This window comes from Oreochromis aureus, linkage group 13 (assembly GCF_013358895.1).
Source record: "Oreochromis aureus strain Israel breed Guangdong linkage group 13, ZZ_aureus, whole genome shotgun sequence".
In the NCBI taxonomy this organism is placed as follows: Eukaryota; Metazoa; Chordata; class Actinopteri; order Cichliformes; family Cichlidae; genus Oreochromis; species Oreochromis aureus.
Window position 1 is genome coordinate 15,247,050 of NC_052954.1, and position 15,620 is coordinate 15,262,669.

Sequence of the window (15,620 nt, forward strand, 5' to 3'; positions counted from 1 at the left end):
AGAGACATAAAGCATAAGACGGAAATCTAAGAAAGAAACCAAAGACTAGAAAAGATAAATAATATAATAAACTCAAAAGCCCTGGGTCAACGACCCAGGCATCCTAACAAATACATAGAAGACACACAAGCTGTAAAAAGCTTAAAAACCTACTGTACTGTGACCTCTACAGTGGAATCATCAAGAGACAGCCAACAAATTATGTTGGTTAATATATGCTGAGCCTCTTTGGCTAATAGGTTTCACTATGAGGGAGAATAGTCGGTTGCATTAGGAATTTTGAGTGATGTGAATTATTCAGTATATGATTAATGAAATGAAAGACCTATATAAGCAGCTCGAACCATTGGTGTGCCTCTAAGTTCACCCCTAGAACACGCTGAGAATGAGAATGTGACCTTGCAGCACTTGTTCAACATTCAGCTGAAGCGTTCACGTCTGTCCCAACCAAAAATATTTATTTTGTACCAATCACTCCGACACTAATACTAGGGAGACGGTAGTACTACACACACATACCAAGGAGCTGTTCCTTTGCAGATTCCTTCACAGTTCTCTTGATGTACCTCCTGACATCCCTCTGTTGCCATGCATGATATCCTGAAAGTGTAAAAAAAAATAAAAAAAAATGCTTCCTGTATTTTGCCATTGTAGTCAGTTCCTGTCAGGGATAACAGAAGTAACACTAGAATGTGTGAATTAATAGTTTGTGTACTTGATAACGCAAGCCAAGCTGCTGAGAGAAATCTCAAATGCTGTGTTGTGATAGCAATGTGCAGTGCAGTCTAGCTACAATATATGATTAACATTTCAGCATGGATTAGAAGGGTACTATATTTCTAATATAAATTAAACATGTTGATGGCTAATTACATTTGTTAAATTAACTGTGGTGTGTTTGACCTGTTTCTTGTTACAATATGGTGGGCAATTAAAGTAAAAGTAATGAGGACTGGAAATCAAATGGTATCAATTTAGCCTCTTTCTATCAGTGGCTGTCCTTTCAGAACTAAGAAAACAGGAGCAGAGGTATAAGGAGTGCTGGTTCCTTGGATGATTTCTACCTATAGTAGAAAAACAATGTTTATTTTGAGGCAAGAGAGCATATGACTAGTAATTTGTGGGGCTCCAGAATGGTTACCTGAAATAGATGGAACCTGTTGCACATTCATTTTAAGCCGTAAATCACTACATCCCCTTATCAATTAGTCCCATCCACTCTAAGATATTAGTGGAAAATAAAGCAGGCAAACATAAAAATTGTATTAAAAAATAAATAGTAGTAGTTAAATATGTTACCGGAAAACTGTCTTTACCATTTATTGATGATAGAGGATGTGCCGTTTTAAAATTTATGGGTGAAATGTCAAATCATGATACAGGAACTAGCAATTACAGTGCTAACATTAGCTTAATTAGCTAACAACAGTCGATAAGAATCTTCCTGTAAAGCCTATTATTTCCTTCTGTAAAATCACAGTGATAAACAAAAAGAAAATTGAAGCCTTTCTTTGTCCATTTCTGCCTAATCTCTTGTTTTAAAAATAACAACAGAGAAATTTTGAGTGTTAAACCTGCCATTCGTTTGAGCTGCAGGTGCCATGTGCAAGAACAGGTGGCTAGACAGGGAAAGGGAGAGGACATAGTCAACATTCAGTTGTGAGTAATACCAAAAGCAATGTTCTGCTGGATGAAAATAAAAACAATTTCAAAAGGTCTTTTTTTGTAAACCATCAATTGTGAAGCTTTTTCAGTTTTTGCTTATTTGTGTGCATGTGAGAAGATATTACTCGTTCTGAGAAACTCAGTTCTCTGACAGTTTGAATGCGCTCTGTGTGGGCTTTAACTAAATTAGGATCTTTTGATAACAGAAGCCACTAAATGTGATACGTGCAGAGAAAATTTCGAGAGATTTACGTTCTTCTTCACGCTAAAGTTGTTCCAAAAACAGTGTTAGGTTTATGTTTACCTTTGCAACCTTTGTAAATGACTAAATCAGATGGCATAATCTTATGTTTATGAAACACGTGGAACTCTGACAGAACGCTGCTCAAAGCTAATATTAACAGTCATTAATGTGGCGGGAGCAGCCTGTATGCACCTGGCACCCTGATTTGACACATCTGCCATGTGTTCTCAAAATGCTAATTTACAGGTGTTTAAGTAATCAACTGAAATATTATGTTTCTCTCCAGGCGCTGTAACAAAAGTGATGCTATTTTTAAGGCTTCACACTGATTCGATTTTCCCGTGGGAGAGCGCTATGTCGAGGAAAGCGGTGCCCCCCCTTTGCTCGCATGACAGAGATGCTTCTTTGTTAAGCCGGTTATTAAAGATCCTTTGGCCAGCGTCTAAACAGCCTGTAGAGATCAGAGAATATGATTCATTCATTGACTCATTTGTTCTTTCAACCATTTCAAGTTCAGGAAAAAAAAAATAAGTGTCACAAAATATCATCATTTGTAGCTGCTGCACATGAGCAAGCTTAAGGCTGACTTCAGTACCGTAATTGGAAATTAACTAAACTGGATAAATCAAGCCTGCATTATACATGACATGATTGTTACATATTATATGTAGTAAATTCCCACCATGATAAAATGTATCCACTGTTATGTTAGAGCTGATGATACATTCTCACGATCATGGGTTGTGCCCTCAGCCTTTCCCTTCCAAGCTGTAAGTTCCTGCTTATTCCTCAACTTGTCATAAACTTTTCCTTTAAATATCAGCAGTGGCCTTTTGGTGTCATTTCTGCTGAGTTTGTGAAATTGCGCCTCCTCAAAAGCAGTCTAGTCTCTCAGGTTTAACAGAGTGCAGTCTCATGTGGGCACTCATCGTATGATGTGCTCTGCAAGACTAGTTCTTCGCCCGCAGACAGAGTCCCGGGGCTGTTTACATGCTGACAAAGTCTGTGCATGTGAATTGCTGCAGCATCTTTGCTAGGTGACAACCTTGTCTTCACATCTTGTTGAATTAAGTAATGGGCACAAGAGAACAGTGGAGCAAGTCACCCCTGCTCTCAGTTAATTATAGACACGTCATACCGCATAGTGACTAATGATGTGGACTTGTTTGTGTCCTAGATGAAACGCTGACATGTCATACTTCACATATCCAAAAATAATAATAATAACAACAACAACCAGGAAGCATTGTGTTACCAACAGTTAAGAATGAATCACGACACGAGAGTGGCTAATTTCATCTGAGCCATAGTTTTTGCCTACTTAGCCATGTAAGACTGAAGTAATACAGTGAAGCTAAGGAGTCTCAGTGCTCTGTCTCAGTAAATTAAGACAGTAGCTTTTCTTTGTAATGGCAGTAGATTTATTCAGTGTGGAAAAAAAACCAAAAAACATACTGTTTGAAATTGCACTTATTTTTCTTAAGGCACCCCATGCTGTTCATCATCTGTTTTGTAAGTGGATGGTTCATTAAATGTGTTCCCGAAATATACTTTTTTACGCTAAAAGAAAAGGAACAGGAAGAAAAAGAAGGAAATGAAGGAAACCGAAATCTATATTGTTATCATTCATAATCCACCCTTTTGCTTTTCATTCCTTAAATTATTTTCTGAATTGTTATTATTTTTCTGTAATAATTATGATACTTTTAATAGATCATAAGTGCCCTTTTTTTTATAATGAATGTGTTTACTTACTGTATCTATGTATGTACTATACGTATACTTGGTCACAGCTCCATTAGAACTGCAACCACAACTACACGTGTTAGCAGTCAACAAAGAAATGTGGCTCTACATTTGCAGCCACCACACATCTCTTTTATCACAAAATTGATAAAATGCTATATAATAACTTTAGCGACTACGATCCAAAACATGGGAGTCAGCTTTAGTCTGAATCATATGAGCAGTTTCTACTTAAGTGAATGCACTCAAGCTCCTTATGTTTGGCCCTGGAGGTGCTCCGCTGGTAGGGTGTACCATAATCCAGGCTAGTGCTTTTGGTTCAGTGAGTGTTCGATATTACGTAGCCACCCATCACACGGTTTTGTCAAGATAAAAGCAGTCCAGCTGAGCATATCCGAGTTTTAAGGTATGATAAATTGTCTCTTCAGAAAAGGCACAGTAGGTAGTAGACCTCGGCAAAGACGTTCTATCAAGCATGCAAGAAATCAGTTAAAAGACACTACAAAAATTATACACACACACACCATTATGGAGTAAATGGTTGAAAGAAGAAGATATAAAAGGTGAAACCATTATTCAGGTTTGGTGTGTATTGATCATGACCTCCTGCTTTTAGCTCATTGAGTTGTGTCTTTGCTTCTCGGGAATCTGAAGCCATGGTTTTGGATGTTGGCCAGAAATGAATAATACAATGAAAGTTGAATTTTTTCGATTGAGTCCTTAACTACTTTTGTTTAACCACAACATCAGTCCTAGAAGCTTTTTCATTTCATTTTTGTTTTTCCCTAAAGTGCCTTTTTTTGTATCTATCTGCATCTTTTTACATCTTTTCCTTTGACCTTATCCAGTCCAAACAATCATGCTAATTACACTGATTATTTCAGATAGCATCAGCCCATTTTATTTATAACAGTAACAAATATATTTGTTAGAAAATCATCTTATGAAATGCAGAATGTGCCACCATGGAGATGATATTATCAGAAAGTGGGAATCTTGTCTATAAATGTAGTTGGGAGAAATAACAAACCATTAAAAAAAGTGAAAAGACATTGTGGTCGTGAGCCTTTCCTGTTTTTGTTTCTGCTTCGTGTTTGACATTAATGGGACCTGATGAGGGGTTGTCAGATTCCTGCTTTGCCAACTCACTGGCTAGGTGCTGCCAGCTCTTTATGTGGGCATCTAGTGTGTGTTTGCTGTAATGGCTGGTGCCTTTTAAAATGAGCCAGCTCAGTCTTCCTTACTCAGAAATTGCCAACAGATATTATAGGATTGATTCATCATTTTCACCCCCAAGGAAACCACGCCTTCCACAACAAAAGCAACACAATTTTTGTTTTCTCTTTCTGTGTAATTTGAAGTATTGGCTGTCATGTCTGCTCCACATAATTCTATGTGCAACTCGGAGGATTCGTGCACTCTGGTTGGTCAGGAAATCAGCGAGGGTAGGAAAGTGTCTGAGCGGCTTTTCATTCCAAGCAAAGTAAAAAAAAAAAAAAAAAGGAATATAACTATGTGAAAAATGATATGACGGGAAACTCATCTCTGGTGTTGGTCTAGCGACTGATCATTAAACTGGACCAAGTCAGTGTCCCATGGGCCCCCGGGCCACTGGACAGTCCTTATTGTCAAACCCTGCAATTCACCTTGGTGATATTTTCACTTACTGTACGACTTGAATCCTTTTCCTAGGCTCATTAAGGCCATTTTCAGAATGCCCTGTTGACACGAATGACTGATACAGAGGAATTGCGTTATCCCTGTTGCCATGAGTGAACCCACTAACAATGCATTAGCTGTCCAAGAGTAGTTTCTGACTCACATATCAAGCAGCCCAACAGTAATTTTCGAAAAAGAGCTGCAGCCAGTTACACGAACCAGTAGCAGGCTACAATACGCTGCATAAATGTGACTACAGGAGAATGCATTTTCTCAAAATCTTGAAACAAAACTGCATAATGTGCGTAAGGCTGAGCACATATAAAAGACAGTGTTTGCTGCAGGAAAACATTAGATATTGGATTAACCTTTAACCTGATTTTAAATAAACGTGTAGTGTCACAGAGCTGTGGTAAGGTATACATGTCTATAAGCACATTACTTGAATAACATCTGTGGTTGGTCAAAAATCCTCAAATTTTTCATATAAAAGATAAAAACATAAGGCCTGTACCTCCTCTGGCGCTGTCACACTAGAGTAAAGTAAGGATGGCAATCTCCTTGCTACAACTAAAAATCAAGGGCTGCTAACTTTTGCTTTCTGTGACCAAGTGGTTGCCCGGTGGGAGGCAAACTTTCTCCAAACAGAATGGGGAAGGTTTGCAAATGATAATTCATAAACATGGACAGATTCCAACATGCTGCAATCAACTAGATTCAGCTCAACTTGTCTGCCATGCATCTCTTTACAATAGGGAATCTGGCTCTGGTTGCCAGCTGGTTATATTCTGAGTATATTCCTCTTGTTTTACCGTTAAATCACTGCTCACCAGCAACTACTTTGTGGAACAATTTCTACATTCCTGTTTCAGATATGTGAGTATGTGGCTGGACTCTGAATTTAAGTAGTTAATATGAATTTTTGTGTATGTTAAAGGCAGCAGATTTGCAACAGATGGCAAAAGATTTACGATATTTGCCAGTTTACTTCAGTTAATCGTGTATTATCACAAACAGATTGCATGTAATTGCCAACATGATTCCATTCAGTCACAAACAGCAGACGTACTCTGCCTTATTGCCATTTTATCGCTTTCTTAACATATCATAATCATTTTGAAGATGGCAACTGACTGCGAGTGGTAACATTTCAGGTCCCCATCTTGAAAGCAACCATCTCAAACGAGATGAGATCGCAAGCTCATTGCACACAGTCGCAGTAATTCTGTTCATGTCACGGTCTCCAACCTCTGCTTTCCCTGTAGCATTGCAGCCAGAGACATAACCCCTCTTATCACTGCAAGTGGTCAGAACAGTACTTTCATAAACATAGCAGGGGTTTGGCTTTTTATCGATGGAGTTCGAGAACTTTTTAACCATACCTTGTATAAGCATAATGTTAGTCTATAATATTGCCTCCATTATAGCCATCCCTAGTGATTTCCTCTGCTACAACTTTATATTCTTCTTATTCCATTTCTTTTACTTTGTAGTCTGTTCTAAATATTGTCAATCATTCACATCCTACTTTAAAAATCCATTTGATCCAACATCAAAACGCGAAAAAGTGAACACTGGAGTCATGAAAGAACATTCTCATATATCTTACAATAAAAAAATATCTATATCTGTATTTTTTTTTTTGTACCCAACACATATTATATATTATGAGCTCTCAACTTGAGAGCTGGACTGTTTTGTTAGAATCCCCTGAGCTGAAGCCAAGGTGGCCTATTTTGAATTGGCTGTCATGTACCTGAACAGTAAGCTATCCACCAGGTGTACAAAGTCCTTTGTGTAAAGGCCAACATATCATCACAGGCTTGCGAAGTTGATGACCTGAGTGTGTACCTCCTCCACCTCTCCTTATAGTCATATCACTTTGTCATCCAATGGGAAATGACACTCTAGCACATAGCCCTGACAAGGCCCTGCTGATTCTGCACACAGATGGCTGTCTGTGCTGCAAAGGCACACAGCAGCCAGTTTTTGCTCTTCTGTTTGCAAACAACAGCCCTGTAGGGCATTGCTTTTACAAGATATGTCATTCTTCATTTATATATAAGTATATTGTCTAATGGACAATAAAGTGTGTATGAGTTTTGGGGTTTTTTTTGTCCAAGTAATATTACAATTCTAATTCTCTTACACCATGTAAGCTCAAAGCATCAATTTGCATCTAATGCTTGTTTCCAGATGCCACAGTATATATCCCTTCATTCGATGGAACTTCCTACTTGGAGCTACGGCCACTCGCGTTGCTTCTCCAGCCTTCTGGTGTCAGCAATAATCGACCTGCAGGAGTCAAAGACACCCCCGTTTTTCTCTGTTTGACAGTGAAAACCAGATCCAGACAAGGAACGATCCTCTACAGTGAGTACAGTCTTTCCTATTACGAGTAAAGACCTGCAACACTGTAAAAGGAACCTCATAATAGAGTGTTTCCCCCTTAACTATATCTTTACAGGTGTAATATAAGGTGTAATAAAAGCCATCACTTCTTTTATACTGCATTGTCGTGCAAGAAGATGCTAATTTATCCAATAAGTAATTCAGCTGTCATTGATGGAAATTCCTCTACTTGTATCAACATTTACACCAAAAAATGAGTTTGCTTTGTTTTCAGGAAGTTAAATCAGAGGCTCAATAGCTTATTTGTGTCATTTACATTTACATTTAATCCAGAGCCAGCGTCCTATTTGCTTAGCTGATCTTGTGCTTTCTGAAATTAACACAATTCCAATAGCCAGCAACTCTAAATTTCACAAATTAGCATTTCATTAACATCTCATTTGTGCAATGTGCACAAAAACAAAGTGTACTCATGAGAAGTACACTTTGGGGTTATGTGCTGGACTATTTCTTGTCCAGATGCAGTAATTTGCTTTTAAAAAGCCATTTCCTCTTATTTCCTCAGAATTAAACAAAATACAGGGTGGGCCATTTATATGGATACACCGTAATAAAATGGGAATGGTTGGTGATATTAAAGTCCTGTTCGTGGCACATTAGTATATGTGAGGGGGCAAACTCCTCAAGATGGGTGGTTTAGAAGATTTAGAAGTCGGCCATCTTGGATACAACTTTTGTTTTTTCAATAGGAAGAGGGCCATGTGACACATCAAACTTATTGGTAATGTCACAAGAAAAACAATGGTGTGCTTGGTTATTTACAAGTTTCTGACCACTTATAAAATGTGCATCCAGTATCCGTAGTTTCAGGTGCTGCACATCTCGTATCTTCACACCATAGACAATTGCCTTCAGATGACCCCAAAGATAAAAGTCTAAGGGGGTCAGATTGGGAGACCTTGGGGGCCATTCAACTGGCCCACGACGACCAATCCACTTTCCAGGAAACTGTTCATCTAGGAATGCTCGGACCTGGCACCCATAATGTGGTGGTGCACCATCTTGCTGGAAAAACTCAGGGAACGTGCCAGCTTCAGTGCATAAAGAGGGAAACACATCATCATGTAGCAATTTCAAATATCCAGTGGCCTTGAGGTTTCCATTGATGAAGAATGGACCCACTATCGTTGTACCCCATATACCACACCAAACCATCACTTTTGTTGTTCCAACAGTCTTGGAGGGATCCATCCAATGTGGGTTAGTGTCAGACCAATAGCGGTGGTTTTGTTTGTTAACTTCACCATTCACATAAAAGTTTGCCTCATCACTGAACAAAATCTTCTGCGTGAACTGAGGGTCCTGTTCCAATTTTTGTTTTGCCCATTCTGCAAATTCTGTGCGCCGATCTGGGTCATCCTCGTTGAGATGCTGCAGTAGCTGGAGTTTGTAAGGGTGCCATTTGTGAGTAGCTAATATCCGCCGAAGGGATGTTCGACTAATGCCACTCTCTAGTGCTACGCTGTGGGCTCTTGCTGAATGAAGCTAGGACAGCCACTGATGTTTCTTCATTAGTGACAATTTTCTTGCGTCCACATTTTGGCAAATCCAACACTGAACCAGTTTCACGAAACTTAGCAAACAGTTTGCTAACTGTAGCATGGGAGATGGGTGGTCTCGTGGGGTGTCTTGCATTGAAATCTGCTGCAATGACCCGGTTACTGCGTTCACCAGATATCGACACAATTTCGATCCACTACTCACGTGTTAACCTCTTCGACATGTCAATGGCTGTGAACAAAGAGAAACTTGTAAATAACTCGTGAAAGAATAAAGTTACGTTGAAACCAAGCACACCATTGTTTTTCTTGTGACATTACCAATAAGTTTGATGTGTCACATGGCCCTCTTCCTATTGGAAAAACAAAAGATGTATCCAAGATGGCCGACTTCTAAATGGCCAACATGGTCACCACCCATCTTGAGGAGTTTGCCCCCTCACATATACTAATGTGCCACAAACAGGACTTTAATATCACCAACCATTCCCATTTTATTACGGTGTATCCATATAAATGGCCCACCCTGTATATATTGTCTTAGTAAATGTAAGAGGATGTGTTAACGTCTTCAGAATGCACCTTGACTCTTGGGTGATTGGCAGAACAAGTGAAACAAGTTTATTTGCAGAAAACAGACATAGTGGCATTGATAGGAGCCTCTCAGAAGACAAGTCTATACTGCTTAATGGTTTCTGGACAAGCAGCAAAAATTCATCTGCTGTCATGCTCGTTGTCTCTTTATAGACGCTCTCGACCTCTTCTGCCTAATAATGCGGGAAAGTCATGTTTTCAGAAGTTGATTACACTGACATGTTTACATAAGCTCCAGCAAACACAACTGCTCTGCAACAGTTGTTACGCCAAAGAAAACAAGAAATAAGAGAGTGAACGAAATCGCATTTGATCAGCGTTCTGTAATATATTCAAAAGGTACCTAATGCTATTTTACATATAGATATTTTCTTCTTGTTTGATTGTTTCATTTTAATCACGTAAAATCTCAAGAAGAGTCTGGCCAAGACAGCAGCAAACCTAGTTACAACTATCAAACTACACAGACACAATATCCATTTCGTGTATAGTGAAACAAATCAAGGGCGAAACACATCGAATCTCAAAAACAGTTTGACTGCAAATTTAGGAGCAATCACCCTGACCAGGGCTGCTATTTTCTCCATCCTTGAAATGACTTCAGTTTCCCCCCAAAGTAACCAGCTCTGACAATTTCAGGTCCTTCTGGACATTATTCCAGAGAAAGTGGCAGCATATTTATTACACAAGAGATATGTAAAGAGTCTGGGCTAAAGCAATAGGCTATTGTGTTTCCATGCACTGATCAATCTCAAGTATTAATATTTAAAAAAAAAAGCCACTGGCCTGACTTTAAATGTCACCCGGGGACAGCCATGCCATGAGTCATCTATTGATGCAGGGAATTGTGGGATACAAAGACAGCTCTTACGTTTCCAAGGCTGCAAGTAAAAAGGCACAGAAACCTAGAGTCATTTTTTTCTTGTTATTTTTTGCGAGTATCTTGTGCCATAGCTGCCATTCAGCCAATGTTTAATTAGTTATGACATTTTCAGCAAATAAGTGGATTCAGCTACAACCAAATGTTAAGATAATGTGTCAGGAGCACCATGTACTTCTCAGAAGGAAACACAAACAGTGCTCTGGTGGAGGATTACAGATAGCCTTGTCTTCTGTCGACAGCTGGGAGTTTTTTCGCTGTTACAGTGCTGATGATTGAGCTATGAGGTAAAAGCGAACAAAGGAATCCTCATAAGGCAAGAGGTGGACACTCACACGCAGAGATAGCATTGGGATCACCCTTTATGTCAACTGTGAGCTCTACACTGTATGTCTGCCTGCTGCCAGCTCTTTTGTTCCCACACCTGTGCACACACATACACACTCTCCTTTGTTAAAGTAGAAGATTGGGATGGGTAGGCCAGGCAACCCCGAGTAGACCCTCATAACAATGGAGTATTGTTTTGGGAAGAGAAGAGTCAGTGAATTTTTTTTCTTTCTTTTTTTTTTGAGGACTGAGAAAGCTGAGCCATGAGAACTTTAGTTAATTTACCCCGCTTCGTGTGTATTACACATCTGTTCAAAATATGTATGCATATATTAAGTATCAGCCAGCTTAGGGGTGAATCCAGAGCATGAACGCCTTGAGCTGCTCTAATGACTTCAAAAAAAAAGCATCCAACTCTGGGTCTCCGTGGACCGGCTCCTCGCTCTAAAAACTGCATCCACCTTGAGTTTAGGAGCCTCTCGTTGTTCCTGTGTTACACCACAGCAAGTCAGCTGCAAGTGCAACAGAACTGTAACCAGCATACATTGTGTGGCGATCATGGGTGATTTATTCTATACCCACCGGTAGAAGACATCATAACATTCATCTTTCTGGTATAACCTAGATCAACCTCTTATCGGTGACATCGTCTACAGGTCCTGGACCTATTAAACAGCTCAGTACCCCTCAGGGTTAAACAGTATTTCCTCTCCTTTGATCATAATGTGGATTTTCTGGCTTGACTAACTGTAATGAGAGTGGCAAGGAGTAAATCCAGGAGTTGTTTAAAATTCAGGTGTGTTACACCTCCTCGAACCCAAAATATGTGATGCAACTGCAGAAAAGTATATGTTAATTCATTTAACAGTCTTACATTATCACTAACAAGTTATGCTTGTACCAGCTGACTTTTGTTATGCAGTTTAATTCTGAAAGAACTAACAGAGTTATTCTTTCTGTGTGCTTTTGACACTGTAGGCTATATTGTGGGGGGGAAAGGTGGTTTTACTTTTACTGTTCTTTGGGGTAATAATAGCTTGACTTTTCTTCACTGGGCTGTCATTGGCCTCCCACGATGGCTACTGAGTGAATTAGCGTTGCACCAAAGACTTAAATCTTTGTATTTAAAGAGCTGTTAATTAGGCTGCACTCAGAATGTAATAGAAGTCTAAATTAGTGCTTTATATAGGGTTGGTGTATTTGAAAGGTCAGCCAGCTAAACCTTAAATAGACATAGACAATGGTAACATCAATTTAAAGACAACTATACGGTATCCTGTCTGACACGGGCGCTTAATTAGAGTGTTCAAAAATCAACCAGTCAGTAAATTAAGGAATGAAAAGTCTTTTTAAAATGACATATTCCCAATATATGTGCATTTTTATTATATGCTAAAAATCTTTCTTTATCTATAAAATCCAAATCTACATTTGGTTTGTGTTGCAGAGATTTTAGGGTATATTATTAAGGACTTTTTTTTTAAATGTCAAATGATAGGTTTGAGGATAGAGTAGCGGAATAATTGCAACGCAAAGCCATTAGTATGCTCCCCCATACTTGAATTAATGGTTTGAATTTTGATTTTTTTTTTCTTTTCTGTTTGAAAAACCGAATATTACATGGATAAAAAGAATATAGCTTCAGGGAGCTTTTTTTCTGCCCTAGAAAAGCTTTTCATAATATGACTGAGAAGTCATAAGCTATGTATTTTATATACAAAGCTATGCATTACAAACTACACAGTTTAATGCAAGTTGTTGCCTGAGTTCTCTAATTAGTATTTTTCCTGTACTATATGCAGAACAATAACAGGAAACACTTATATTATAATTACCTAAATTAGGACTCTGTAACACAATTTACCTTTATTCTTAAGGAAGAAAAACAACGACGTGATTTGAAAGAATGTGGTTTCAAAGGTTGTACAGTAACACCACCTTTGTAGTTGTCAGATGTGACTTGACGTCAAGATAGCAGTATTGTCTCACTTCCACCCTAGCATAAGTCGCCTCATATATTCACTGCCACCAGTTGTCTAGCTGTGTGGATCATAAGTCATACCAGTCTAAGCCTTTGCAGATTTACACTATAGATCAGTTTGAAAAATTGACTGCTGTTTCAACCTGATGTCATCTTTATTCCAAACCAGCTTTCACCACACTCAATTGTAGACGTGAACACGGCTGTAAATTACAAAACATAGTCATAATTTTAGGTTAGTTGGTTCAATTAAATCAGTCTGCTCACTGTTCTCAGTAATATTTACAGTATCTCACTGGCACAGAAAGCAGACTGCGAGCCTTGTCACGAAAAGAGATGGATGTTCAGAAAGCATAAATAGTGGGCACGGTGCCTTTTATCTAGAAATACTTCCTGGCATATAGCACCCATCTTTTTCACATCAGTGGATAGGAACTGAAAAGAAAACTCGAGAGATCAAACAGACAAAGTTAATCAGAAGAAAACCAAAAGACGTGCATTGAGATGCGAGGACTCTCCGCGCCAGACCTGCTCCTTATTCTCCGCTCCCCCTTTTCTTTACACCTCTCCCTGAAGCAAACTCGCGAGTCTCCCCCTGGACTTCAATTGTCAGCTGGAGAAGAAAAAATAGAGGAGGTGGGGTGAGCAAGAGAGATGGGGAGGGAGAGAGCGAGAGAAAGAGAAAACAGGTGACAGCGACTGGCAGAAGGACGAACGCTCTGTTAAGTTCAGCACAGAGTAACAGGGCCGTGGGGACTGTAGGAAACAATATCCTTTCAGAAGAAAAATAGCAAAATAAAAGATGCTGCAACATTGACATCTAGAGAAAATAATATCTGGCAGTGAATGAGTTATAGAGCTAAGCAGAAATTGATTTGAGAGGAGATGAGAGAGGCTTATTTTTGCAGTAGGAAGTAAGAAGTGTAAGGCTTCCTTTGTTAGTCCATTCATAAACATTTGACAGCCCACTGTGTTTTTGAAAAAATATAAAAAAGGATATTATTGAGTATTTCAATACACAATATCTTAGTGGGTAACACAGCATGTCTTTTGTCCTGTCTTCTTCCACTCACTCCCAACTGACTCCCCCTCCCTGAGCCTGGTTTCCTTCTGTTAAAAGGGAGTTTTTCCTTCCCACAGTCGCCAAAGTCCTTGCTCACAGCATCTGATTCTTGTGCTTTTATAGGGTCTTAAACTCACAATATAAAGCTCCTTGAGGCAACTGTTGTTGTGATTTGGTGTTATATAAATAAAATAAATGGTGATTCCATGTTGCCCTTTTAATGTAATTTTTGCTCTTTGTTCCTTTTTTTGCACCATGTTTACAGAAAACATACCAGGTTGAGGTTTTTATATTCTTTATATCTAAAGAATATTTTACTGGTTATTTAGTTTTAAAATTTTTTGGCAGAATGCAGCATGTTTATGACAGCAGCAGGTTAAATTCAGACTTAAACATTTCAGTCTCCATCAGTATTTAAAGTGACTCATTGGCTGCCGCTCTGTTCCAACCAGCACCGCCCACTGCTTGCTTTAAAATTATAATTGTTTTTTAAATCCTTCTGAAGACGATTTTAAAAAAAATTGCAGCGTCCCTTGTTTCTCACCTCATGTAAGTTTTTCACAGCAAATATATGCACTGTTATTAACAGGCCCTGGGTGTCCGAATATTTTTGCACCATACCATAATGTTTGAGTCATATTTCCCTTTCACTTTCAAGCTTTCCTCTCAGCGCAAGCTTTTTTTTTAATAATGCCTTGTGACTTTACCATGAGCAAAAAGTGTCAAAAGCAATTGTTTGCTAGAGGAAAGTCAAGTACCGTGTATCTCGAATTAATTGAAATGTCCTCATTTCATGCTGCTGACTAAAGATTTTATTCAAAACATAACTGCATTTAACAACTCATCAGTTGCATTTTGTCTTGACGTGTAAAGAGTCCGTGTTGCTCTAAAATTAATAGGGTGCTTGCATTTAAGCAAATAATACATTTTTGACTAAACAAAGGCTCTTGGAAGGATTCAGACTGGACACAGATTTATCAGCTTCTCAGACGCTTGCCAGCCTTGTAATAATTTGTGAAACAGAGCACTTTTAATATACTGGAATCAGCTGAGCCTTTGTAGATAGATATATGGAAATAGCCAAATAGAGATGAACACCAGAATATGTGTTTTTTCTGCCCTTGACATGAAGCCTCTTGCATAAGATGTATTTTATAACAAAGCAGTTTGGTACTGTTGCAGGCACGACCCAGAATTAACACCTTTATTGAGAACAGTATCAAAAGAAGGTTGACTTTTATGAGTTGCAAGTTGGACACTAATTTTTATATCTTAAATGCCACTGAGATTTATTAAATCACTGAGAGATGGACTGAAAAATCTGATTACATGTTACATTGCGGTGTTCTACTGCCGAACTGTGGATTCTGACATTTATCTGGATGTTAATTTGTCACATTCTGCCCACCAAAAACATTATTTCTGCACAAGCTCAACGCCCTAATGGCATCAACAGTCTCTGACAGCAGCAGAACAGTGTGACCCACCACGCAGTGAAAACTGAATTGAATGGCTCACAGAACACAGCACAGAGTCTGAGTCACTGACCC

The 15,620-nt window shown here is 38.8% G+C and overlaps 1 protein-coding gene across 1 annotated transcript in view; it reads left to right on the forward strand.

The window, feature by feature from the left end:
- eys (eyes shut homolog) overlaps window positions 1–15,620 on the forward strand; it is a 158,268-nt gene that overhangs the window by 95,360 nt on the left and 47,288 nt on the right. The window contains exon 38 of the mRNA XM_039621642.1: window positions 7,511–7,687. Coding sequence (XP_039477576.1) covers window positions 7,511–7,687 — 177 coding nt within the window. The remainder of the gene's footprint in view (window positions 1–7,510; window positions 7,688–15,620) is intronic.